This window comes from Erithacus rubecula, assembly GCF_903797595.1.
Source record: "Erithacus rubecula genome assembly, chromosome: 17".
NCBI lineage: Eukaryota > Metazoa > Chordata > Aves > Passeriformes > Muscicapidae > Erithacus > Erithacus rubecula.
This window is the reverse complement of record NC_136669.1, coordinates 7536972-7562965: the sequence shown is the minus strand read 5'-3', so window position 1 is coordinate 7562965 and position 25994 is coordinate 7536972. Positions and strand designations below refer to the sequence as shown.

General features: G+C 47.1%; 3 protein-coding genes across 11 annotated transcripts; 2 read left to right on the top strand and 1 right to left on the bottom strand.

Annotated features, from left to right (window-relative positions):
- The first annotated feature begins 718 nt into the window (after window positions 1-718).
- MEIOB (meiosis specific with OB-fold) lies at window positions 719-14725 on the top strand. Of its 3 annotated transcripts, XM_079320609.1 has the most exons (15): window positions 720-908; window positions 1893-1957; window positions 3098-3179; window positions 6434-6491; window positions 8297-8428; window positions 8950-9022; window positions 9398-9593; window positions 10032-10132; window positions 11596-11648; window positions 11731-11826; window positions 12119-12220; window positions 12639-12792; window positions 13121-13304; window positions 13896-13982; window positions 14249-14725. In XM_079320609.1, exons 3-15 carry the CDS (start codon window positions 3111-3113, stop codon window positions 14360-14362), a joined length of 1419 nt encoding a protein of 472 aa, XP_079176735.1. In that variant the 5' UTR covers window positions 720-908; window positions 1893-1957; window positions 3098-3110; the 3' UTR covers window positions 14363-14725. The 3 variants fall into 3 exon arrangements, with proteins under 3 accessions (XP_079176737.1, XP_079176735.1, XP_079176736.1); XM_079320611.1 differs by lacking the exon at window positions 14249-14725 and having other exon boundaries at window positions 719-908; window positions 13121-13371; window positions 13896-13929; XM_079320610.1 differs by lacking the exon at window positions 720-908 and having other exon boundaries at window positions 1894-1957; window positions 3104-3179.
- A 1489-nt stretch (window positions 14726-16214) lies between these two features.
- FAHD1 (fumarylacetoacetate hydrolase domain containing 1) lies at window positions 16215-17313 on the bottom strand. The gene has a single exon (XM_079320632.1). The coding sequence runs from the start codon at window positions 17217-17219 to the stop codon at window positions 16533-16535; it is 687 nt and encodes a 228-aa protein (XP_079176758.1). The 5' UTR covers window positions 17220-17313; the 3' UTR covers window positions 16215-16532.
- Window positions 17314-17326: 13 nt separating this feature from the next.
- On the top strand, window positions 17327-25524 carry LOC306809276 (hydroxyacylglutathione hydrolase, mitochondrial). 7 transcript variants are annotated; one of them, XM_079320617.1, is made up of 9 exons: window positions 17327-17366; window positions 19939-20120; window positions 20463-20527; window positions 21273-21390; window positions 22312-22420; window positions 23210-23313; window positions 23671-23772; window positions 23996-24075; window positions 24503-25524. In XM_079320617.1, exons 2-9 carry the CDS (start codon window positions 20016-20018, stop codon window positions 24600-24602), a joined length of 783 nt encoding a protein of 260 aa, XP_079176743.1. In that variant the 5' UTR covers window positions 17327-17366; window positions 19939-20015; the 3' UTR covers window positions 24603-25524. The 7 variants fall into 7 exon arrangements, with proteins under 7 accessions (XP_079176743.1, XP_079176742.1, XP_079176748.1 ...); XM_079320616.1 differs by having other exon boundaries at window positions 17328-17467; XM_079320622.1 differs by having other exon boundaries at window positions 17328-17471; window positions 19915-20120.
- Window positions 25525-25994: the final 470 nt, after the last annotated feature.

Sequence of the window (25994 nt, the reverse complement as noted above, 5' to 3'; positions counted from 1 at the left end):
ATCCAATTCCATGGGCAGAGACACCTTCCACTATCCCAGGGTGCTCCAACCTGGCCTTGGGCACTTCCAGGTGTTGGAACCCTCAATCCTGGGAATTTTGAACTTTCTGTGCTTTCTGAACTGACCCCCAAAAGAACACTGCTTGTGACTTGAGGCCTTGGAGAGGCTTCCAAATTTGAGTGATGGAGCTAAAATCACTGGTGTGTAGTTGGAACAGAAGTGTGTAATATCACACAGTAAATAGTTTGAAATTCGAAGTTTCAAAATATAGTAACGGGTATGGGACAAGATGGAGGTTCTTGGGTGTTGTCTCTTCTTCCTTCTTGCTCCTTTTTCTTCTTAGTTTTAAGTAGCAGTTTTTGGTTGGATAGAAAATCCCGCAGTGCGGGTCACAGGAGTTTGGTCATTGGGTCAAAAATATAAATAATATAGATGTTACTTTTTAATTGCATAGTTAGGCCTTAAAAGACCTTGCAACGAGCAAGATCCATTTTCTCGCTTTTAGCTTGTTAGCTAGAAGTGCTGTAGAACTCACTGTACTGTAGATAAGAATTAATAAACAATTGGCTCTGAACACAAAAATCCTGTCTCTTGTGCTTCAATCCCAACCCTGACTGAAGGCAGATTTAAAAAGAAAAAGAAGCTAGCCATTCATATGTCAGGCCTCCTCACCCTCCCAGGGCACAATTCCACCCCAAAATCCCATCTAATCCTGTTGTTGCTCGTCAGGGACTGCTGGAGATGCCACAGAACGAGCTGGGATGGGCAATGTCTGCCCTGAGGGAGGAGGGAGCCGGAGCCTTTTCCCGCCACTGCGCCGGCGCCATTTTGTGTCCTTCACAAACAGAGCGCCTGTGAGGGGCTTGAGCCGCACCTGAGGGGCCAAAGAGTCCAGGAGCAAGGGAAAGGTCAGTAAGGGGCACCTGAGGGGAATGGTGGGTGTGTGAGGAGAGCTGAGGGGTCCATGATGGGCTGAGGGGTTCCTGAGGGGAATGGCGGGTGTGTGAGGAGAGCTGAGGGGTCCATGATGGGCTGAGGGGTCCCTGAGGGGAATGGCGGGTGTGTGAGGATAGCTGAGGGGTCCATGATGGGCTGAGGGGTCCCTGAGGGGAATGGCGGGTGTGTGAGGAGGGCTGAGGGGTCCATGATGGGCTGAGGGGTCCCTGAGGGGAATGGCGGGTGTGTGAGGAGAGCTGAGGGGTCCATGATGGGCTGAGGGGTTCCTGAGGGGAATGGCGGGTGTGTGAGGAGAGCTGAGGGGTCCATGATGGGCTGAGGGGTGGTTGAAGAGCACCTGAGGGGGTTGAGGGGTCCCTGAGGGGAATGGCAGGTGTATGAGAGGTGAGGGATCCATGATGGGCTGAGGGGTTCCTGAGGGGTTCCTGAGGGGAATGGTGGGTTTGTGAGAGTTGAGGGATCCATGATGGGCTAAAGGGTGGTTGAGGAGCACCTTAGGAGGCTGAGGGGTTCTTGAGGGGAATGGCGGGTGTGTGAGGAGAGCTGAGGGGTCCATGATGGGCTAAAGGGTGGTTGAGGAGCACCTGAGGGGGTTGAAGGGTTCCTGAGGGAACATCTGAGGGGAATGGTGGGTGTGTGAGAGCCGAGGGGTCCATGATGGGCTGAGGGGTCCCTGAGGGGAATGGCGGGTGTGTGAGGGCTGAGGAATCCATGATGGGCTGAGGGGTCCATGATGGGCTGAGGGGTCCCTGAGGGGAATGGCGGGTGTGTGAGGGCTGAGGGATCCATGATGGGCTGAGGGGTGGTTGAGGAGCACCTGATGGGGTTGAGGAGCACCTGATGGGGTTGAGGAGTTCCCAAGGGGTCCCTGGGTGGGGCAGCTCTGCTCTGCTGTCAAAACCCAGAGCATTTCAAATCCTAAATTACCATTTTAGTCTTCCTCTGATCAAGGCATTCCAGTGCTGGTTCATTTGACACAACCTGGTGTGAGGCACAGCAGGTAACAATATTTAACTTCTTCCGAGGTGAGCATATTACCCTGCCTTGGAGGGATGCTGAGGTGACTTTCCTACAGAAAGAAACTTAAGCTCTTCCATCTAATGGGATGGGAACAGGTTGGAAGGCCCCATTGTTCAATGGTTTCTGTAAGGCAAATTTGGGCTGTCACTCTGTGAGAGTGTAGCTTGAAATGCCCTTTTACAAAAATCACTTGGTTCTCAGACAACTACTTATTTTTGTTTAAAATGTAAGCTTATTTATTCTCTAGTTCAACAGACCTTTATCCTAATGCTTGATGAAATGGTTAACAATTCTCACACCAGGTATAAAGACTGTGAAAGCCATTCAGGATTTTGTTCTAAAGATTCAACAGACATCCTCTGAAAAATGTCAGCACTTCTCTCCTATTAAAGGTTATTAAGATTTGGACAATGTGATGGTTCCTTTGACTACAAAAACTAAAATCTGACAACTATTTGTTAAGTATCTAAATGTCTCTGAGGAACCATGAAATAATAAGAGGCATTCAGAGGGTCTAACAAAGCATCCATGGCCCCACTTTGGCATCTTTAGAGAGAACCTGGGTGCTCTCAGGGCTGGGCAGTAAATACCATGTTGGCAGCCTGAAAAGAACTAGTTTTCACAAATTTTTCTTTAATAAATTCAGAACTTTTCTATTTTGTGGAAAGAGTACACTCACATTTTAAAGTAGTTTAATATTTAGTCCAAAACCTCAATTAAAGGTGCTTTGCAACCCAACACTTCTCTTTCCTCACATATAAATTGCCTTTTATATATGAGCTGCCTCATTAAATTCAGTTGGGCTTCCCAGAGAGAAGGAGGGTAAATATTTTTCAAAGCCTAGTGCTAATGGAGTCATTTAATGATGAATAATAAATAAAAATTACAGGCCTTTATTTGAGAAGCTTAGGTAGAGCTGTCACAGTAAAATTCACAACTTCCATCGCCAAATCCAAACAATAAAGAATTGTCTACTTCAGATGGCTTGAAATGCCTCTTATTGAAAACAGATGCTATTAGGTCAAAACATTTATGTTAAAAAATAACTTGTTATTCTCAGTGTGAATGGTCTTAAGTGATTTGTTTGGATTTTTACAAAATCTAAGTGAGTTTCCTCAAGTTTCAGATAAAGAATGGCTCATTCTCGTTCAGCACGGGACTTTGTTGCACTTTCAGATCTGCATCCAAACCTTGCTCGTCCTGTAAGTCTCACAGCCTTTTGTTCCCTGATGAAATTGTATCTGACTGTCTTATATTACTGCAAAATTATGTAATTGATGTGTATTTAGGTACTGATAGCATTAGTGCAATTGTTGGGTAGAAAGCACCTTCCCTTCTTTGTGTGCAAAGCAGCAAAATGAAAATTGATGCTGTTGTTGTCCACAGCCTGTGGGTACCACAGGCACAGATATTGACTGGACAATTCAATGTATCAGAGGCTCCTTTGTAGCACTTTAAATGGATGCTGAATTAGTGAAGACATTATTAAAGACATTACAGAGTCAGCATTATGCAGCCACAATAATCTGGGACCTCAGCAGTCTCTCACTGCATGCTAGGAAGGCAGGGTAAAAATCTCACAATTCTATGGCAGGATTGGTTCTGGTTCTTTGGGATAAAAAATAGATCTGTATAGAATCAGACTGGTTTGGGTTGGAAGGGAGCTTAAATACCATCCAGTGCCATGGGCAGGGACACCTTCCACCATCCCAAGGTGCTCCAAGCCCTGTTCCACCTGGCCTGGAACACTTCCAGGGATCCAGGGGCAGCCACAGCTTCTCTGGGAATCTCCCCACCCTCCAGGGAAGGATTTCTCCCCCATATCCTAAACCCACTCTCAGTTTGAAGCCATTGTCCCCTGTCACTCCATCCTTTGTAAAGAGTGTCTCCATGTTTCTTGTCAGCTCCTTCAGCCACTGGAAGGTCACAATTAGGTGACCCCAAAGCTTCTTTTTTCTAGGATGAGCAATCCCAATTCTTTCAGTCTTTCCAATCACCTTGGAGCCTCTTTTGGACTCACCCCAACATCTCCACATCCTTCCTGTGCAGGGATCCCAGGGCTGGAGGTGGGGGGGTCTCACCTGAGCAGAGAATCCCCCCTCCCCTGCCCCAGGGAACTCCTGATGCTCCTGAAGAGTGAAAACATGGAGTGTTCCCATTCCCACAGCTTTTTATTTGGGATGGCACAATTTAATTTTTTTTCTCATTTACTTTAAACAAATGAAAAAGGAATCACAGAAAAGGGATGATCTAAGAGAAGTTTTCTATCCCCTTAGAGCCACATTGATCCAAACTGATATTCATCAATGCTAATTTAACCTGTCATTCACAGTTCTTCCCAAATAATGATCCACTAACCCAGTTAAAAGCTTTTCTGTTACAAACAAAAGCTTTTATTTTAAAAATAAAAACTTTTATTTTACAAATAAAACTGTTCTTGAGTATTGCAGTTAGCGACACACAGCAATGAAAGTATTTTTCTAAAATAATAATTTATGAGAGAATGATCAGTGTGTGTTGTGCTAGGACGTTAAAACAGCTGAACACACAGCTTGAAGTATCAAAATGGCACAGTTTATGAGTTTGCTGTTTATTTTAAAAAGTGAAAGAGATTCAAGTGTAAACACTTGCAGTGTGTTCATGAGTTGGTTGAGCAGCCTCAAGCAGTGCTCTGCCAAAACAGGCACCGTAGAGTGGGGGGTGGAGGGGGTGTTCCCATCCTTTTTTTTTTTTTTGGGGAAATGAGTGCTTGGGCAGTTGCACAATGAGCTGATCAAGGAAATGATCTCTGGAAGTTTTTCTCCCTTCCTCAGTCCAAAATAGTTTCCAGCCAGATCACTTCCTTCTGCCAGCTCCCCGTGCAGGCTTGGTGTTGGAGACACAGAGGTGAACACATTTACAGCAGGGCTGGGGCAGATTTCTGTGGGAAACTGGATATTTACATCAGAAATTAGGCACAATCAGCCCAATTTCTGCAGGCACTCATCCTAAATGTCAGTTCTTTTGACATTTGGTGGTGAGAGACAGGCAACATTGCTCTCTAATTTAATAGGGTTTTTTTAAGTTAAGAAGTAAAACTCAAAATAGAAGAACAAAATCCTAATCAGGAACACTGCATGCAGTGGACATAAAGCATTCAGTTAGTCTGGAAGGGGGATATTCCACTGCTGTGCACAAGTGTTTCCTCCCCTGGGTGTTGCTTTCCCTGTAGGATAAGGCAGTTCCTGTGCTCCCTCTAGCGATCCCAAGGAAATTACAGAGCTGATTTTTGAGCGCGTGTCGAGATCGCTGCAGTGAACTCAGGCAGATCACGCTGCTTTGTGAATATTCACAAAATGCATCCTGGCTGGGTTATTGAGTTGTAACCCTGCAGTCAGGACTGCCAGAAGGGCTCGTGGGAAGGAGCTGCGGCTCCCACATCCCTGGGAGGGTCCCAGGCCAGGCTGGACAGGGCTCAGAGCATCCTGGAAAGTGTCCCTAAATATGGCAGGGGTGGCATTGGATGGGCTTTAAGATCCCCCCAAACCATTCCAGGATTCTGTGAAGTGGAATTAATACCCAATGCTTCATGTTTTGAAGGATCCTGGAGGTATTGCACTGTCAGTCTGTTCTTTACCCCTTGGCCCACTCTGACTTTCCTTGCTGGCCTCTTAAATCCCAAAGAAAGTGCAAAACTCTTCTCTGACACCAAGGACCACCTAAAGACCAACCACAACCCACCACACAGCTGTTACATTATGTTACATATAGATAAATAATATATCTCTATCTACATGTGTGTGTTTGCTCCCAGTAGTTGTGTTTGACAATTGAGAACAGGATGTTTTCACATCATAAACACAGGTTTAGCAAAGCAGAATAGGATTCATTTTGGTCTGAATTAACAGGAAAGCTCCTTGCCTCAGCTCACTTGGAGTCAGTTGAAAGACTGAAAGCAAGAGAGAGGCACCTGTAGAAAGTGAGGCTGCTTGGCTGAGGCCAGGATAAGCTCCTGTGGCTGCACACGTGTGGCTCGTGGTGCTGACAGCCAGGAAAACCTTGGACACTTGACTGTAAAATAAATCCTGTCCAGACTTTCCATGGAGCATTTGAGGAGATGTGAGACCTGTGCACAGAGCATGAAACAACAACATTGCTGCCTACCTGAGGAGAGATTGCTGTAAAACAGCCAAAATCGTGAGGGTTTGGGGTGAACTTTTGTCCTCTCATTTTCTTCACAAACAGAAACAGATGTATTTATTTTAATATTTTTATTAGTCACAATTTTTTCCTAAAGTAAACGTGTGTGTTTATGTTTTACTCTTCAGCTCATACAGTACTATGGAATAAATAGATTAAAATGATTACCAGTCAGAAATATGTTTATTATCATCAGCATAGTATAATTCCATGAAATCTAATTCATCATCTACATATGGGTTTAATATTTGTACTCTATAATCTTTTTATTTTTCAGAATGTAATCGGGGTGGTTATTGGGAAAACAGATGTCAGAAGCTTTCCAGACCGAAAAAGTACAGTCCCTTTAAACTCTTTTTCCTTCATTTTCTTCAAGATGCAATTTGGCAGAGATGACTGAAATCAAGATGTGAATGATAAACAGACTTCTCAGTGTCAAATGGATAGAATAAAAATGCACCCAAAAAAAATTGTGTCTGTTGGAGAACCAAGATGAAAGAACAGCATTGGTTTGGCTAAACCATATCAATTAGAAATTGGAAAAACTCTGTCATGGGAGTGTTTCATGCTCTGAAGATGGAACCAATATGAATCCACTCTTCCATAAATACTGCTGGAATGGAGCTGGTGCCTTCATATTTGTTCTCTCTTAAAACAGAAATGTTGAGGATATGTCTTGTGAAGTGACACAAGTAATTTCTGGCCTGAGTAGCAACAGCTTCATGTGGTACAAAATGGGAATTGTATGTTGTTGATACAGCATTAATTGGAAATTGAAATAACAAATTTACAGTCAGGGTTGGTACAGACACTGCCAGGAAGCACCTCCAGCCCTGCAGAGCCCTTCCAGCTCCAGGAGAAATTCTGCTGCCACTGGCTCCTGCTGAGCTGCTGGAGGGCTGAGATTTTAGGGGAAAGTCATCACTGTCACCCCAAAGTGCCCCCCTAGTGCAGGGTCTGCAGGTGGGGTGATGGTGTGTGCTCCATGGACCTGCATCAGGGGACTCTGAGGGATCACTGCAGTTTTCCTTGAGAATTTAGTAACACTCTTGCATCGTGCTGGGATCCCTGGAAAGGGCCACAGACACGGGTATTCTGCATTTTCCAACCTATTGCATGGTGCTGGGATCCCTGGAAAGCTTTTCGAATTAATTGGATGAGGTAAAGCAGGGCTACAGCCACTGATATCCTGCATGTTCCACAGCACTGGGAACACTTTGCTTTATCCAATTAACCCCCCTGGGCAGTGACCCAGAGTGTTCCTACACCACCTGCTGGCCTCTAGTGGGAGCAAATCCCTGTCAAAATCCAGGATTATAAATACAAAATAGAAATAGATTAATAGTAATATTCTAAACATATAAATATTTATCTATAAATTAAATATATATATATTATATATATACAATAAATAGAAAATTAGCTTTTCAAATATAAAATACTATATGTATAATGTTAAAATAACTTTGCTGTAAAAATACAGTTTTTATTGCTGCTATTAACAAAACTTAGACATGGTAGTGGGATAGCTAATATATAATTATGCTTGATTAACCTGATTGATTGGGATAACATCCAGTGAACACATGATGAAGACCCTGCTACTGATGCACCAACTATCAGCACCTGCTGTCTAAAAAAAGTATAAACCAAGGCCCAAACTTAAATAATAAGGAAGCTTAATAATATTAAAGTAAATGAAATATTAAAAGTTTAATATTTAATGATAATAAAGGACTAAAACCACTGCCAAAAAACACACATGCTCTAACAAGGTGGGCCCAAGAAGTAGCCATGCTAAACAATTCCTAGATTATGCAAACTAGTTTGTAAAAAAGTTTAAATATCCATAATAGTTTATGAATATGCAACAAGCTGATGTAATAAATAAAGTATTTAAAGAATAACTCCAAAGATAATAAGTGTGCTCATGGCTGAATGCCAAGCACCTGGCCATTAACCCTTTGCTTTATTATCTTTGTCTCCTATTGTCTTTTATGAAACTTTTTAAATTTTACCAAGAAAGTGAACTTTGTTTTTCACACCAGGAAAACCTCAAAACAGTCATTTTTATGCACTTATTCCAGTTAGAAATCAAGCTGTGCTGAGCAATTGCTCCAGCCCTGTTTCTTTTTTGCAGACATTGGCACTGAAAGATACACTTTCAGTTTTACCATTCGTGATTCCCCAAGTTATTTCATTAATGTCCAGTCCTGGGGCAGAGAAGAGTACATCAAATCCCTCTCAGAAAGCTTCAGGGTTGGTGACTGTGGTAAGTTTATTTATTTTATTTATTCTCACCACATTTCTGTTTGCATGGAAATCAGGGTTGAGTTGGTGGCTCTGCTGTGTTTTGCTCTGAGGACTCACAAACAGCTTAATTGGAAACAAATTGTTCAGTTCTGTTCAGTTTAAAGAGGAAAGGAGCAAGATTCCAAGGATTTTAACTCAAGCCCAGTAAATATGTCAACAAAAGAAACCCACTGAGTGCAGCAGCTCAGAACTGGCCTGCAGTTAATCAATGTCAAATCTTGCATTATACTGAGCTCTTAAAAACGATGAAAAATAAACTGTAAAGCAGTTTGGTGCTTGTGTTCCCTCAGTTATAGATGTGGCTGTGATTGCTGATAAAACCACAACAAAAATCCTGTATTTCTTTACAGGATGTGCTTTTATCTTTTTAAGTTCATAGAAGGATTTTGTTGCCCGTGGTTGTTTGGGTAAAACTTGTGAGTTTTAAACAAAAATATCTACAATCAATTTCTAACATTATTTATTCATGCTTTATTTTAGTTACAATTGAAAATCCTTTAATCCAGTCAAAGGAAGCAGAAAGAGAAGAAAAATTCAACCCTGTAACTCCTAGGTAAATGTAAAGCATGGAGTGGTAGCTCTTTCTAGAAAAATCAAACTTGATACTTGCTTTAATTTCCAGCAACATGAAATTGGTAGAAATATTTGGTGTTTCCTTCTTGTGTAGCTGTACCTTCCTCCTGTGCTTAACAATGTCTGGTTAAATCTCAAAGGAGAATATATTTAATAAATAGAAAATCATAATGTTCTTTATTACTTAACAGAGCAAATTTCATTCTTTGAGTGAAATATATAGGAACTTTTTGTACCTTTAGGAAAAACTATAATGGACTCAAGTTGCTTTTTCACATGAATTGAATGAACATTTTACACACTGTTGATACCTGAGTGAGTGCAGTGCTGATCCAAGGGATTTGTTCTGTTCTAGTGGTTACAAATTATTGCTGAGTGAAAATCACTCTGTGGTTAAAACCTCTTCCTGCTACGAGACAGACACCAAGCTCCTGTCCCTGCTGCACCTGCCTGTCAAGGACCCTCAGGATTATTATTCCTTGGGGGACATTGTGGCAAATGGACAAAGCCTCCATGGGAGAGTCCTCAACGTGCTGGCAGCTGTGATGGCAGTGAGTAACCTCCCTGTAAATCTGGGCAAATGTGGATTTTGGGCTGGGATGGCATTAAGAGAGGAACATTGCTGTGCTCTACCATCAGTAACTTCATTGTAAATCTGTGGAAATGTGGATTTTGGGCTGGGATGTCATTGAGTGAGGAGATTTCTCTGTTCTACCATCAGTAATTTCATTGTAAATCTGTGTGAATGTGGATTTTTTGGCCTCACAGTGGCCAGGACTCTGTTCAGCTTGGCAGCTGAGTGACAATAACCACACACCTTTTGATGAGGTTTTTTTTCAACAAAATGAAGAAAAAAATAAAGTTATCCCATTTTTAGTAGACTACAATCTTTCTTCCCTTTTCTAACCCTTTTATTTTCTAGGTTATGAGGTTTTTTTCTCCTAAACACTGAATAGAGGACAAGTGACTTCTTCTCTTTCTTCTTACAGGTTGGGGAACCAAAGTATTTTATGACTTCAGACAAAAGGAAAGGCCAGAGGTGTGAAGTAAAGCTGTATGATGAGACAGAGAGGTCTTTCCCAATAGTATGGTAAAATGTTCTTTAATTCACTAAAAAAAACAAATTAATGCAAACACAAGTAGAGCAATTAGCTATAACACAAACTAATTAACTGTAAGCCTGTCTTTTAATTTAAATATGTTGTTATTTAGCAGGCAACTGAGATGAGGCAGCAATGTACACTGAAAAGAGACTTTAAAAAAGAGATTCATTAGAGTGGCCTTATATATCTTGTGTAGTTTTATGGCTTGCTGACAGCTTGCTGGCTCATGGATGGCAAAATAAAGCTCAGATCCAAATAATTCCTTCTTTTTTAATGTGACATTTGAGCTAATTCAGGAAATGGCATTTAAAACCAGCTGCAAAGGCTGTTGTGTCTCTTCCACAAACAGGAGGGCAGGAAAATGAGGAGCATGATCTATTTTTAAAGCCAAGCAGAATTGCAGGTGGAGTGGATATAGGTTGAAATAGTTTCAAAATAGTTTTAAAATATTTAAAATAATACAGAAAAATTTTGATACGACTTTGGCTGGATTTTCAAGCTCTGTCCTGTGACAAACACAACTGCACCCACCCCATCCCTGCTGTAAACACTGCTTTGTTCACAGAAGAACTTTGCATTTTGCCCAGAGTTTGTTCAATAAACTTGTGGCTTTTCCACGTGCAGGGCCATGTGGGGGTATGGGTATTCCCTTGTGCTGGGACTGTTGTTTGGTGGTTAAAAAATTACTTCAGTGACCTTTGTTCCCTCAGGGGAAGGAGGCAGCCAGCCCTGCACTGAGCTGTGTTATCACCAGGGGTGTTTATCATGGGATGTATAACGCAATTCACACCCACAAACCCAAAAGCAACATGCCTGGGGGGAGCCCTTCCAGCCCAGGGCTCATTTTGGAGCTTCCCCTCCAGCAGGGCTGAGACCTGGGCACTGTCAGGGGGTTTCAGAGCCCAAGTGAAGAGGTGGCTGAGCAACATCAGATGAAAAGGAACTATCTTCAATCCTTTTCCAAGGATTAAGGAAAAAACCCAGCAGAACACATCTGTGCTTTGGCTGTGCTCTTGCCGGCCAAATTTAGGAGGAGCTGAATGAGATTTTATCAAGAGACCATGAAATTACCATTTCTGAGGGATACTTCTGACCTCACTCCAGTCTCATCATCCCCAGCCACAATGACCCCAGTGTTGGAAGTGGCTGAACATCTGTGCTGGGGATCTGAGCAATGACAGCTCAGCACAAACAGCTCCTCTCACTGGCATTTGCTTTACTTAGAAATAAAAGCTGAAAAACAGCATTTTCCCAGGTACATTCTGCATTTAAACCCATCTTTATTTTATTCTGTTTGGGATCAAACAGGCACGTGGAATTTCAGTGTGTCACAAAGGAGTCATGTCCCCTTTGAAATTTTATTACAACTCCATTATTTAGTAGGTTAGTACTAAACAGTTGGAGTGCTGTTTCAAAAATGTTTTGATACATCCACTTTTGTTTAATTTAGCTGGGATAATGAATCCATCCAGCTGGCACAGACTTGGATCCCTCAAGAAACAGGTATAACAGTTCTGGTGTATGGTTTTACTGTAGTTCTTCATGTGACATTTATTCTCATTTATTCATGTGTTTTTGTGCACAGTTATATTTGCATCAGATGTGAGAATCAATTTTGACAAATTTAGGAACTGCATGACTGCAACTGTGATATCCAAAACCATCATTACAACTAACCCAGGTAAGAGCTGGGTTACAAAGCTTCTTACAAAGCTCCCTGCTTTTTGTCTGCTTTGTGATGGCCAGTGTCTCTGGCATTTTATTTTACTTTATTTTTATATTCTTTTATTTTATTTTAGCAGCCTTCATATGTTTATTCCATGCAGGACTAACAGTTAAAATAAAAAAGAGAAAAGCAAATCTTGGCTAATTCCAACGTGCTTGTCCTACCAGCATAAAAACTTGTAAAATATAAAAATGCTGTGATTTTTACTTGCAACATCTACTGATAACTTTTAAAAATGCATCTTCAGAAACAGCAGAAGCAAATGTTCTCTTCAGCTTCATCAAGGAGAGTGCCCAGGCAGGAGCTCTGCCCGGCCCAGTGAAGGAGCTGGCAAATGAAACCATTAACTGTGAGCATTTGATTTTCTTTACCTGGACAGTGCCATTTCATAGTGCAGCTGAAACTTCTGCTCTGTGTGCTCAGAGAAACAAAACTCAGCTCCAGCCTGGCTGAATATGGAAAGTTTGGATGGTTCCTTGGGGCTGCCCCTTATTTTACCTTTATGTATCTTCAGTGCCTGTCCAGTATGCTCTTTGTGTATGGAACCAGTGTGGGAAAGCTTTTTTCAAAATCTCCTTTTGGAGGACACAAAGATTAAATAATAGATATATTCCTGATCTGAGTTCCCTTTTGTTTTACTTTCTGGGGGAGGAGGGGCTTTCCTGCTGCTTTAAATCTCATTTTTATTGCCTTAAGATCCATTTTTGCTGTTGATCTTAGAATAATTTCTGGCTCAGACACACTTAGCTTGTCTTTTAAACTTGTAGTGGAGGCTGTAGTGAATGTCTACACAGTGGAACAGCTGAAAGAAAAAGCTCTGCAGAGTGATGGGAAGCTGGAGCCTCTCCATGGAATTATTTATGGCTACATTTCCACCCTGGACATCGACGAGAACGTGTCCAGAGTCCTGCGCAACAGATGGTGAGCAACTGCCTGCTTGGAGTGGCTGCTGAAACCTGCCCGTCCCTCTTCCCCACAGCCAGAGAGATGGAGCAAGATTTTAGTCCCATCCCAGAGAAGAAATAAAACTCCTCTGGAGGAAGCCACGTGGGTTTTTGTTGTGGGCTCTGCAAAGGCTCTTTGTGGAGCTAGAGTGAAAAATAGAGGTCACTTTGTCTCAGAGAGACTCAAGAGTTTAGGAGATGAAATTTTTTTTTAAAGACAAAGTCTCTTGGGGAATCTCAGTCTAGAAAAATGTTTCAGGAAGAAAAAATTGCACATCTGCACGAATTCTCTCCTTGTGTTTCAGCTCAATCTGTCGGTTCATCGTGAGTGAAGTGTCCAACACCTGCACCTTCTGCAGTGATGTCTCCCCAGAGGCCAAGTCCACCTTTGCCAGCTTTGACATCCTGGTGGATGTGACAGATCACACAGGCACCCTGCACTCCTGTTACCTGTCTGACTGTGTCGCTGAGGAAACCCTGGGCTGCACAGTGAGGAGGGAATTGGGCTGTTCTTACTGAGCTCAGCTCTGGAGCCTGATGAGAATGACAAATATCTGTAAATGTTCTGTGTGTGTGTGCAAGAGTGACAGAAATGGCATGGATGGATGGATGGATGGATGGATGGATGGATGGATGGATGGATGGATGGATGGATGGATGGATGGATGGATGGATGGATGGATGGATGGAGGGATGGATGGATGGATGGATGGATGGATGGATGGATGGATGGATGGATGGATGGATGGATGGATGGATGGATGGACAGACACACTGTTTGACAAGTTGGAAGTCAGCAGATGCCAACAGGAATTGTATTCAGTGTACGAGTGACCCCAATTCAAAACACTGCTTTTCTGAGAAACTGGCTGGAAACCCCTAACTCTGATTTTCAAACACCCTGCAATTTATCAGGTTAATGTGACTGTCTTGGGGCACATATCACACCAAGCTCTATGTTAAAATAAAAAAATACAGCTTAGAAATGTATAAAAACATGTAAGATGTTCTTGTCAGCATCATTCTGTTGTGGAGATGTTTTAACTACGTGCTGAAGTGTTCTGTGTGTCCTGATAACAGGTGCAGGAATTCCTCATGCTGGAAGAAGACCAGAAGACTGCACTGAAATGGCAGCTCCTCTTGGAACGCAGCAAGATTTACTTCAAAGTTAGTATTTCATGTTTAATTCAAAACAGTGGCTGATTTTCACTTTTAAACTTGTTCTTTTGGGCAAAACTCTTCTTAATCTCCTATCTCCCCTTTCTTTGTACCTATTTCCAGGACAAAATGGAAGTGTTTGACTTCAGCAGTGACATAAATGTGTACTCACACAGGAAATAATGCAAATAAATCTGTCAAACATGCTGTGTGATATCTGAACATACTCTCTGTCAAGGTGCTGTGATAACAAAGATCCTTAATAATTTTTCCAGGTCACTTCATCACCCAATTGGAGAACTGGATTAAAAGTGAATCTTCTTTCCTGCAAACTGGCAGATCCTGTAGAGGCAAGTCAGAGCTTATTGGGAAGAGACTGGAATTATTAATAAATGCTAGGAAAGATTTCCTTCACTCTGCTGTAAGAGATGGAATTCTGCTGTTCTTGGATTTTGCCAATGGTAAATGGTAAAGGAGTGCACTTTACAGTGCATTACAAAGCCCTCTAAGTGGCCTTCGAGTTCATATTTTGGGGGGATTGTACTTTAAAAAGTGTACTTGAGCCTCAGCTTAAAAGTTTTAATCCTACCGAATTCAACACCATTTAAGGAGGCTGGAAGGTTTCCTCACTCAGCTGAGATCTTTGAAAAAATCAGAAATAACAAATAGGTCACAAGAGATCTGTTGAACTGCTGTGGTTTTAACTGTTTTGCTGCTTTTGTGTTAAAGAAATAAAAACTCCTCTTGAAACACTGCCTGGGTTTGTGCTAAACATGGAACTGTGGGCAACAGCAAGGCTGATTCTCTTTGGGCAGACTGAGTCTAATTAGAGCAGAGTAATCAATTAGCAGTGACTTCTGACAAGCAAAAACCAAGCTGAGGCTGTAAGCAGGACTCTGTTCACCAAAGCTGGATTTACAGAACCCAGGTATGTATATTGTGCCTTTCTCCATTTACTTTTCCCCTTTCTTTAACAGATTCCTGTCCTTATCTTCCTCTCCTGCTGGTGTATTTATCACATTCTCTCTTTCTGAGCACTCTGGGACTGTTTCAAACAGAGGGAGATCCCCAGCCCTGCTCTGGCTAAGGTTTTGTTAGGTCAGAATCTGTTAGGCCAGAAGTGGATCCCCCTACCCCTTAAAGCAACATGGCACAGAGAAAAGCAGCACAGACAGGAAATCCTGACCAGCAATCCCAGATTGCATCCCTGACTCATGGGTGGGAATAAAAGATCCCAGAAATGCTGCCAGGGCTGGGTCACGACATCCCTCTTGTAGCAATAAACAATTCAACATTTTCCAGCCATAACAATTCCCATTCTGAAGGGAATGTTTCCAATAACTTAATCCCAACTCTGTCAATACCCAGGGCTGGAGAACAAACTGCAAATGATGCCCTGCTGCTGCTGCCAGAGAATGTTTGACAGGCAGGAGGAAATGCAAAATGTACAGACACTTCAATTCCATCCTTCCTCTTCCAGATCTGTTCACCCTAACGTATTTTCATTCTGAAGAAATTCTAAAAAAATCCTTTAATTTCTTCTCCCAGTGTGGTGTGCAGCACCCTGGACCATGTTGCTCTCACAGAGCTGCTTCTCTTTGGAAGGATTTTTCTCTGTGAAACTCCCAGCTTTTAAAACCAAAGCTTTTCCTAGCAGTTATTAGGATCTGGCTCTGATAAATGGAAGTGTTTAACTTTGGTACTTTGCATCTGTGTAAAAAAATAAACCTTAAAAATCCATCTGTTTTTGTTAGCAATGAGCCAGTTCTGTGCAACCTTTGAACATCTTAAGTTTTGATGTTTGCATGGGGAGGATTTTTTAAATTATATTTTACAAGTTGTTCTGTTGAAAGAGAACTCACTGTCATGCAAACTGGGGAGTGCTGGATCAGCTGGAGTTGGGAACTGGGGAAAGTTACCCAGCATGGCTTTTAGCAGCTGGAAATACTTACAACTCCAACTGCTGCAGTTACAGTTTTACTAAAAATACACTGAAATCACTCAAAAGACAAGTTTGATGGAGATCTTTACACATATGCTTCTTTATTCTTGATCCTTTTGCATTATTTCACTTTTTGAACATATTTAAAGCTCAGTTTAGGAAAAACCAATCTGCAAAACATCTGGCACACTTCACCCCTTGGAGTGGGAGGAAAAGCCATCCTCCTTTAATTTGTATGTTTGAAAAAAGCAGGGAGGAATCACAAAACTAATCGAAAAAATCAAACATCTTTCTCTTACAGAGGAAACTCTTTGTGAAGCTGCAATTCTTGATTTAGGGTTGCACATCTATCTACACATACACCTTTGATTTCCCACAGCATGGCTGAGTCTTAGCTCCTATGTCATCCTTTGAATTGTTTTGATCAGTGGTTTTTATTTTAAGGCAATACATTGGCAAAACTCAAAGCATCAGCAGAAGAGAAGCACACACAGAAGGACATTCCCCTCCCCAGTGTCTCCACTGCCAGGTCTGGTTTTGGGAGTAAATTCTGCAATCTGGAGCTTCTGGCTGGGCCGGACTCCGGGTTTGCTTCATGGAAATGGAGGAAATGGCAATCAAACCCCTTTTGGGCTCCCGGGCTCCGTGCCCTGTGTCACCGTGAACTTCATGGTCACCACGTCCCTGATCCCTGCCTCGATCTCATCGTTGGCCTCCACGGCCCCGACTCCTTTGGGAGTCCCCGTGAGGATCAAGTCCCCTTCTTCCAAGGGGAATATGTGGCTGATGTAGCTGATCAGGTAAGGGATGGAGAAGATCATGGAGGAGGTGTCCCCCTCCTGCCTCAGCTGCCCGTTCACCTTCAGCCATATCTGCAGCTTGTGCGGGTCCGGGATCTTCTCCTTGGGCACGAAGTCACTGACGGGGCAGGACGAGCCGAACCCCTTGGCCAAAGTCCATGGCAGCCCGTTCTTTTTGCAGCGCTCCTGCGTGTCGCGGGCCGTCATGTCCAGGCACAGGGCATAGCCCGCCACGTGCTGCATGGCCGCGTCCTGCGGCACGGCGCGGGCCCTGCGGCCGATCACCACCCCCAGCTCCACCTCGTGGTGCAGGCTCCGGCAGTAGTAGGGCCGCACGATGGGCGATCCCTCCCGCACGTAGGCCGAGGAAGGCTTGAGGAAGAAGAGCGGCTCGGCGGGCAGGGCGCTGCCCATCTCCTTGGCGTGCTCCGCGTAGTTGCGCCCCACGCACACGATGTTCCTGCCCCACTCCCAAAATCGGGACAGCTGCGCGGAGCCGGCCATGACCGCCCTTGCCGCGTCCTTGCGCGGCGCCGCCGCTCCTGCGGCTCCTCCCCCGCGGGCTGAGGGCCGGGCCGGGGCCGGGCGGGCTCAGCGCCGCCCCCGCGCACGCCGGGCCGGGCCGGGCCCCTCCCGGGCCGGGCAGCCAAGGTAACCGGGCCGGGCGGGGTGCACCATGCTCGGCGGGGGCTGGCGAGCGCTCGGCACCGCCCTGGCAGCCGGGGCTGTCCTCGGGGCCGCTCTCCGAGCCGGTACGTGCGGCGGGTGCGCCCGGCAGGGCCTGCGGCCCGCGCGCTGCTGCCGGAGCCGCGCTGGGGCTCTGGGGCTGAGGCTGCGGGCTCCGGGCTGACCCGCGGCCCGGGCAGGGCAGCAGGGCCGGGCTGCGGAGCGGAGCCCCGCGGAGCCCCGGTCAGTGCTCGGGAGGAGGATGCGGGGCCGGGCTGCGTTCGGCGGGTGACAGCTGCTCCTGCGGCGGGAGCCGGCCGCACACCGCCCCAGCTTTGCGCTTGCATTTCGGGCCTAACTCCTCCAAGGCTAGCCCGGCTCTCTGGGAAGTCTCCCCAGGTGGTTTTGCACCGCTCGGGTTTGAGACGCGGCTGTAATGAGGGAGAAGGGCCGGGGGCTCTGTGCCGGAGCCGGGAGCGCTGCTCGGCTCAGGGTGGGAATGTCAGAGCGATCCCGGGATCTGCCCAGCTTCCAACACATTTCTGGGAGCCGTGAACTCGCTGGGTATCCAGAAAATCCCTGCAGAGTGCAGAGACTGAGCACGGCTCTTGTGAGGGCCTGCCGTCACTTCTGAGTGACAGCCCTGCTGGAAACGGGAATTTTCCACTCCTTTATGTAATAAAGAGCGTCACCCCGATGGTTGCGGAGGCAGTGCGGGAAGCAGCCCGGCCGCGTGTCTGTGCTGACACTGACACCTGCAGCTGCAAAGCCTTTCCCAGCTGTGCTCTCCAACCATTCCAGAGCCCGAGTGAGTGATTCAGAGCTCTGCTCTCCCACCCCTCTGCCCCAGGCAGCAGGGACAAAGCTGAGAATGAAGGCACTGGGTGATAATTCCGGGGCAGGGGCTGAACATCCAGGGAGCTGCTTTGGGTTGAGCAGTGCGTGAGAAGCTCCCTGCTCTCCCTGCTCTGCTCCCGAGGTGCAGCTGAGCTGCAGATGGCAGCTCGCAGCACGTGAGTTTCATTCTTGGTGGATGTTTTCTCATTCCTCTGTTGAAATTACATGTTTGAAAACATTTCCTTATGTGGTGCGGCTTGTTTGTTTGTTTGGTAGGAATTGTGAATTACACACGCAAAGAGACTGTGGGATCCGGGCCAGGTTAGAGATGGTTCATAGGAAAGAAACATTAGAATCACGTTAATAATTCCTTTAAGTTGAAGTTAAGGTTGGGTTGTTTTCTTTTTGGTTGTGTTTTTTTTTTCAACACCTAGTATAGATAACTCTTGTGACTGACAGCATCCAAAAGTTCTCCCTGTTGGTGAGCAGTTGTTTTCTGGGCATTTTTTTTCCCCATCAAAGAATAGTAAGGGCTTTTTTTTTTTTGTTCTGTTTTTTGAAAGGAGTCTTCTCCAGAGGAACACTCTGCAGGTATGGATGCTTCTCCCAGTTCTGTAAATACCCAGTGCATGCCTGTTTTGTTCTGCCTTGGGATTTTTTATTTGGGGTTTTTTTTTTTGAGCACTGTGTTTAATTTTACTGGGATGGTGGAGGTAGAAGTGGAAGAAGCTGTGGACAGGATGGTTGTGCCAGAGGGCTCTGCCAGCTCAGCAGGAGCAGATCTGCTGGATGTGGGGACTGCTGTTATCAGGCTGGGGACAGTGGGACAGGGTGATCACCAGCACAGAGACCCCTCCCTGTGGCACGGAGGGAGGTGGCCAAGCAGGAAAGTCAGGAGCCTTTGGGAGAGTCAGTGGTGCAGAATAAAATGGGTCTGAGCCAGCACAGGCACCTCTGGGGTGTGCACACACCTCAGGGCTGCTCTGACAGCAATTCCTGACCTGCAGGGACTGGCACCTCTTTCCCTGCCAGTGGTTGAGCTCAGCTCTGAACTGGTTGGTTATTTCTTCAAGAGCTGCCTGTGCACTGAGCAGTGGAGCCCAGGCTGTTTGCATCTGGAATTTGCTTCTTGGATCTGATTAAACATTGAACCAAAAGCAAACATGGAAGCAGTGCTGTTGCATCAGGGCAGGCATGAGCAAAAGCCCTGTGTGTGCCTGTTACCTGGCCAGGCAGGGAGCCTTCCTCCCTTGGACAGCCTGGCTTCTCTCCCTGTGCTGTGCAGGATGACATTTCTCCTGTAAGGAACTGGATATTTCTGTCAGAGCAGTGTGTATATTTCTGTATTTCTCTTTTTTCTTTCCTTCCTTTTTTTGGGGTTTTTTTTTTTTTTTGGCCCTAATGTGCCCTTTGTGCCTTTTTTGCAAAGTCACTGTTCCAGACTGACCTTTGGCCAGCTCCATTTTGCTTTCCTGCCCCTTGAAATCTTCTCTCTGCTCCAAGTACAGATTTTTTCCTGCATGGAAAGCAAAGCCTCCTCTCCTTCTTGGGGCTGCTGTGGAGCACCTTGAGGGCCACAAGGTTTTATCCTGTGCTGGCCTCACTCCTCTTGTGTGAAGGAGGCAGGTTGGGCTGTCCTGTGAGCTGGGGGGTCCCTGCCATGCCCTGTCCCACCTGTCCCCCTCCCAGGGCTCAGCTTTGGCTGTTTTTGGGTGCCCAGGTCCAGCACAGCTGCAAGCTAAATTCCTGCACACGGAGCACGAGCTGAGGGAGGCCAAGACAGTGAGCCAGGCAGACATGAAGGTGGAAATCCTGCCAGCCCTCACTGACAACTACATGTACCTGCTGATCGACCAGGACACCAGGGAGGCTGCCATTGTTGACCCTGTGCAGCCCCAGAAGGTAACACTCCCCTGGCTCTGGGATGGGCTGCCAGCTTGCTGTGGCCAGGGGGAAGGAGCCACACACTGCCTCAGCTGTGTCCTTAATTCCAGGGGTTGCTGTGTCTCTCCCTTACTCCAGGGATTGCTGACCTGGTTTGGTATTTTGCCCTTAATTTGATGTAGGGCAGCAAGGAAGAAATGGGGTTTGGGGCTTGGCTGGATCATGTGCTTCTCTCTAACCCAGCCTGGATGGGGATGAGCCCCCTGCAGTGGAGTGGCTCTCATGCTCATGTCCAGGTGACACCAGGGGTGCTGCCACTCCTTCCATGGCAGGTGTGACTCTCCTTCTGTGTCCCTGCAGGTTTTGGATGCAGTCAAAAAGCACGGTGTGAAGCTGACCACTGTCCTGACCACCCACCACCACTGGTAACCACCCTGCCCTGCATCCCTCCCACAAACACAGCCAGGGTTGCTGCTCTCCTGCTTCCAGCTGATGTCTGAGCAGCAGCTGAGGCTGAGGAGAAGGATCAGAGCTCATTCCTTTGGCCTTGTGCAGAGCATGAGCTGTGTGCCAGTGCCTTTCACCTTTAAAATCCTGGTTTTTCCAGGGAGCCAGTGCAATAACTGGGTGTGGAGGCAGCTCTGGGGTGTGGGAGGGAGCACATTTTGCTGAGGTGTCAGGACAAGCCCATGAGGCATCCTGCAGTCAGCACTGTGGGAGGATCACCCCAGGTACAAATCAGCTCTGCCAGGAGTGTAAAATGGATGTTTAACCTGTCCATGGGTCAGAGTGGAGCAGCCTCTGTGGCTGGAGAGTGAAACAATCAGGCCTGAGCTGGACAAACCAGCAGCACAGGGATGCTGGATTGCACATTTTCCACTCACCCCATTCCCTCCCTGCCCCAGTTACTGGAGAGCTTACTGGGAGCCCCTAAGGCTGCTGTTTCCTAACTGGGGATGGACTTGTCAGGGATTGATTCCTCCTCTCACTGCCCTAATTACTGGAGAAATGATCTCCACTCCTGTTGCTGTGGCTTATCCTTGGATATGAGGAGTGACAGATCCTGGGAGAGGAGTGGATCAGAAATTATCACCACTGCACTACCAATGACCATAAATCTGTGTTCTTTCCTCCCCAAATGCTTTTTTTTTTTTTTTTTTTTTTTTCCAGGGACCATGCTGGAGGCAATGAGAAGCTGGTGAAGATGGAGCCAGGGCTGCACGTGTACGGGGGGGACAGCAGGGTGGGGGCCCTGACACAGAGAGTGTCCCACCTGACAGCCCTCAAGGTAAAGGGAGGCACCTGCAGGACTCTGGCCATCCCCTCTTTGTGTCACAGCTGCACAGGTGTGTTCCCACCTGAGCTGGGCAGCTCTGCTGCCTCTGAGCACCCCTGGGATGTGGTGGGTGCTTGAAATGAAGCTTTCCCCATTTTCCAGCTCTGGGAACTGCAACAGCTCTGCCTTGTTTGGGTCATTGTGTGAGGACAGCACTGAGCACATGGGATGTGCTGGGTGTCCCTGTGCAGCTGTGGGGACAGAGACTGTGACAGGGGCTGTGTGACAGGGCAGGGGCTGTGCTCTGCCGGGAGCATGGTGAGCACTGAACAGATCCAGGTGTTCCTGTGGGAATGCCAGCTGGAATGTGGGGTGAGCAGAGCAGTGCCAGCTGCCTGTGTGGCTCTGTGCTGCCTGGGAGCAGCCTGTTTGTTTGCAGGAGAGCTGGCAGGTGACACAGAGGGCTGGGAAAAGTGCAGGCAGGTGTGAACAGCACTGCTGGCCTCGGGTGCAGCCTTGGAGGGGCAGCAGCAGAGGAGGAAGGTGGGCAGATGAGGCTGTGTTTAGTCCTTGCCTTTTCCTCAGTGTTGTTCACTTCTCCCCTTTGCTCCATTTTTGTTTGGAGCTTTTTTCCACGCTCCATTAGCTTTGTTTAGGATTCTCTGTTGCTCTGGATCTGTTGGCTCTTGCTGCCAGCCAGGCTTTGAGTCCTTGTGCATGGAAATGAAAGGATCTGGCAGTTCCCTTTGTCAGGACACCTGCTTGGAGCCACAGACCTCCCTTGCTGGGCTCTCCCAGGAGCAGAGCTGGTATTTCCTGGCCAGACTGGGACAAATTAAGGAGCATTAGAACTCTAAGAGTAGCAATTCTTTTCTAACCATGCCATTGCCAGCAAACAGCAGCTTCAGCTGTAGTGTTCTGCCTTTTTCCCAGGTGGGATCTCTAAGTGTGAAATGCCTCAGTACGCCGTGTCACACCTCGGGCCACATCTGTTATTATGTGACTAAGCCAAATAGCTCCGAGCCACCTGCAGTTTTTACAGGTGAGGAGTTGGGAGGTTCCCTTGCCAAAACAGAAACTCCCCCTCTGCCTGAGTGCCTCTGGATGGGCATCTGTCCATTCCTGCCAGGGCAGCTGCTTAACATCCACCTCTTGCTCACCTTTGCAAGCAGGAATTGGAGGTGGAGCTGGGGGAACTCCTCTGGGTTTGTAAGCCAGGGCTGCACACCCTGCAGGAAGCATCAAGAGTGAGCCCTGGATGAGTCCTACATTGAGCATTTTTTTTCCTGGAAAAAAGAGCTGTTGGTTTCCTGTCTCAGACCAAACTGGCTGATCCCAAACCCTGTTGCTTTTCCTCATATGTGCTCACATCTGACAGCAGAGAGAGGAGAGAATAGGAGAGTCAGAGAGGGCTGGTGCTCCACTGCTGATGGCCAGGGCCTGGATCCTGGTTTGGGGAGAAGGATTCCCCTTCCTTGGGCTGTGCTTCATCCCTGTGCTCTCCAGAGCTCACAGAAGCTCCTGCATGGAAAGAGGCTTAAACAAGATTTTAGGGAGCACTGAGGAGAAAACAGAGTCAACTCATCTTTGTTCAGTTTCACAGCAAAGAACAAATGTTCCTTGTCCCCTCCAGGAGGGACAGCAGGTGACAGGGGCTGCCCACAGGTAGGAGGTGCTGGCAGGGTGAGGCTCTGCAGTTTCCTGCCCCAGCAGCCACGTTGGTGTGGCACAGGCTGGCTGTCCCTGTGCTCCTGCTGCTGTGCTGAGGGGGCAGTTGCAGGGCTGAGCCTCAGGCTGGCTGTGGGATCCTGATGCAGTGTCACCCCTGCAGGTGACACCCTGTTTGTGGCTGGCTGTGGCAAGTTCTTCGAGGGCACCCCGGACGAGATGTACAAGGCACTGATTGAGATTTTGGGCAGCCTGGACCCCCAAACGGTACAGAGCTCTCCTTTTGTGTGAGTGAGCCATCCCAAAGCAGCACACACAGCACACAAACTCCCTGGCAGTGCTGCTGGGCAGACTCTGGTGTGTGCAGGGAATGAGTGATTGCACAGTTTGCCTGCCCCAAATGTGTTTGTGCTTTGTGGGGGAAGAGCAGGGGCTGGGAGTTAAAGGCTGCTGAGCTGGGACATGGGGCTCTCTCATCTCTTAAACTGGCAGCTTGTCCTGCCTACTAAGCCCTGCCACTTGTGCCTGTCTCCAGTGGGGGGTGTTGGGTTGAGTGTGCTGTCCCTGCTGTGCTGGTGGCACCTTTGGAGTCCCCCCAGTGTCACTGTCCCTTCCTCTTCCCAGAGAGTTTACTGTGGCCACGAGTACACCATCAACAATCTCAAGTTTGCTCGGCACGTGGAGCCCAGTAACCCCAGCATCCAGAAGAAACTGGCCTGGGCCAAGGTGAGCTGTTCATCCTTTCCTGGGCACAGAGCCTTGCTGAGGAGATGGAGCAGAGGAGGAAATGCTGGGCAGAAACGGGGGGGAGTTAAGAGGCAGGAGCTGCAGGATGCTGTGTTCCAGTGAATAGGGTTTGGCAAAAAAAGCAGTTTTCTGTGTGGGGGAGACATTCCCTACCTGGAAAGTCTGTGTGGTGCAGGATTCAGCACTGTGTCCCTCACTGCAGGAACAGTATGACAGAGGAGAGCCCACCATCCCCTCCACTATTGCTGAGGAGTTCACCTACAACCCCTTCATGAGAGTGAGGTAGGGAGGGGCCCTGCTGGGAGGGGCTGTGGGGAGGAGGAGGTGGGAATTCCCAGTGGGAATTGCTCTTCTGCCTCCCTCATTCCTGTTTGGATGCCTCCAAGACTCTCACTGGCAGAAAGTTGCTGGGTTTGAGGGTTGTGCTGAGCATCATTCCCTGTCTCAGGAGACAGAACAGGCTTTGCTGTGTCCTGATCCTTCATCCAGCAGAAGATGCTGTTGGGGCACAAAAGTGCAATTTCCTCCTTCACCTCTGAGCCTTCAAACCAGACCTGATGAGCTGTGCCAAAGCCCAGTCTTTGGTGCTGAAGTGCAGCCTTGAAACCTGATCCTGGTGCCTCCACAGCTGGGGTTCCATCCTGGAACACACTGGGATTCCATCCTGACCCTGGGGTTCCATCCTGACCCTGCTCTTCTCTTCTGGCAGGGAGAAGTCAGTCCAGGACCACGCTGGGGAGACTGACCCCGTCCAGACCATGGGGGCCATCAGGAAGGAGAAGGACAACTTCAGAGTGCCCAAGGACTGAGCACTGCCTGCACCACTTTAATGTCACTTCAAGTGTCATTTAGACCATTCAGATGTTTTAGGAGTCAAATCTTCTATTGTGGTTGAAACAGGTTTTATTTAGGGTTTTATTTTGTCTTAATTAAGAAAAAAAAAAAAGCACTTTGCCCTTGTTGAGATGTTCTACAGCATATTTATATGATGATGAAGAATATTTATTCTCCTCTTGCTGTCTCTCAAGCTGTCACGTGTCACCTGCAGATCATTGTGCAAGTGTTGGTGTGGGCAGGATCAAACCTGGAGGTTTAGGAAGAAGCTCCTGTCCTTTTTGTCATTTGGAGCCTGCTGTGGATGCAGGAGGTGGGACTGAGATGTCTTTATTTAAAGCAGAGACCAAATGCAGGAGCTGAAAATGTCAATGTTTCTTCCATGCTGCTACTTCAACATTCTGAGTGTCTCTTCTGGCTCCACTGAAAGCAGTTCCAGGGCCAGCCCAGCTGTGCCAGTGCTGCTTCAGGGTGGCATTTGGGCTGCTCTGGCTCTGCCAGTGGCTCTGGGGCCCCTCCAGCTTCTCTGCTGTCCCTGGCATGGGCAGCAGGGACATCCCCAGGCATTGCTGTGCTTGCACCCTTTGAGTCCTGTTGCATGAAGCTGCTCTCCCTGTGCCCTGTGTGTGACCTGTGCCAGCCCCAAACCAGCCAGGGATTTGTTTGGTGCCTCAGGGTGCAGCAGCAGCCACTCCTGGTGAGTGACTGTCCCCAGGTGAGCAGGGAGGTGGGGTGGGTGGCACCAGGTCTGGATTTGCTTTCAAATGCTGAATTTTGTGGAGTTCAGAAAGAAGTGGTGCCTAAAGCTGTGGTGCCTCCTGGAATGCTGTGTTGCCACACCAGAGTGATTGTACTGAGGGCTGGGCAGAGGGGAAATAAAGAAGAGATGGAAACAGAGGTTCTTTAACTGATTAATTTATTGGGAAATTAAGATAAATTATTTTATTGGTTTTGGACCAGAGACTGAAGTCAACCAACTGGAAGTGTCTCTCTGCCTAATCCTGGGGTGAGTGGGTGGCATTTTGGGGACCCTGTGGGTTTTAGTGGCAGCTGTATTTTTGTGAAAGAATAGCAGAGAGGGTTCAGTCCTGGTTTTGCTGCCTGTGGGTGCCATTCCCTCCTCACAAGAGGGACATTGAGGGGCTGGGGTGTCCAGGGAAGGGGCTGGAGAATTCCTGAGGGAGCTGAAAAGGGGCTCAGCCTGGAGAAAATGGGGAGCAGGGGGGACAGGGGCAGGAGGAGAGGGAATGGCCTCAGGCTGGGCCAACTCAGGGTGGATTTTGGGAGAATTTCCTCCTGGGAAGGAGCCCTGGTACAGCTGGAGTCCCCATCCCTGGGGGGATTTACCAGCTCTATGCATGTGGCAG

What these genes read in the sequence shown, in the direction of transcription:
- MEIOB (XM_079320609.1), top strand. Translation starts at nt 3,111, where the DNA reads ATGGCTCATTCTCGTTCAGCACGGGACTTTGTTGCACTTTCAGATCTG. An exon ending in CTTCAGGGTTGGTGACTGTG is followed by an intron (nt 8,429 to 8,949) that starts GTAAGTTTATTT and finishes GCTTTATTTTAG; the next exon opens with TTACAATTGAAAATCCTTTA. An exon ending in AGGAAACCCTGGGCTGCACA is followed by an intron (nt 13,305 to 13,895) that starts GTGAGGAGGGAA and finishes TCCTGATAACAG; the next exon opens with GTGCAGGAATTCCTCATGCT.
- FAHD1 (XM_079320632.1), bottom strand. Translation starts at nt 17,219, where the DNA reads ATGGCCGGCTCCGCGCAGCTGTCCCGATTTTGGGAGTGGGGCAGGAAC.
- LOC306809276 (XM_079320616.1), top strand. Translation starts at nt 17,392, where the DNA reads ATGCTCGGCGGGGGCTGGCGAGCGCTCGGCACCGCCCTGGCAGCCGGG. An exon ending in ACCCTGTGCAGCCCCAGAAG is followed by an intron (nt 20,121 to 20,462) that starts GTAACACTCCCC and finishes GTGTCCCTGCAG; the next exon opens with GTTTTGGATGCAGTCAAAAA. An exon ending in AGAAACTGGCCTGGGCCAAG is followed by an intron (nt 23,773 to 23,995) that starts GTGAGCTGTTCA and finishes CCCTCACTGCAG; the next exon opens with GAACAGTATGACAGAGGAGA.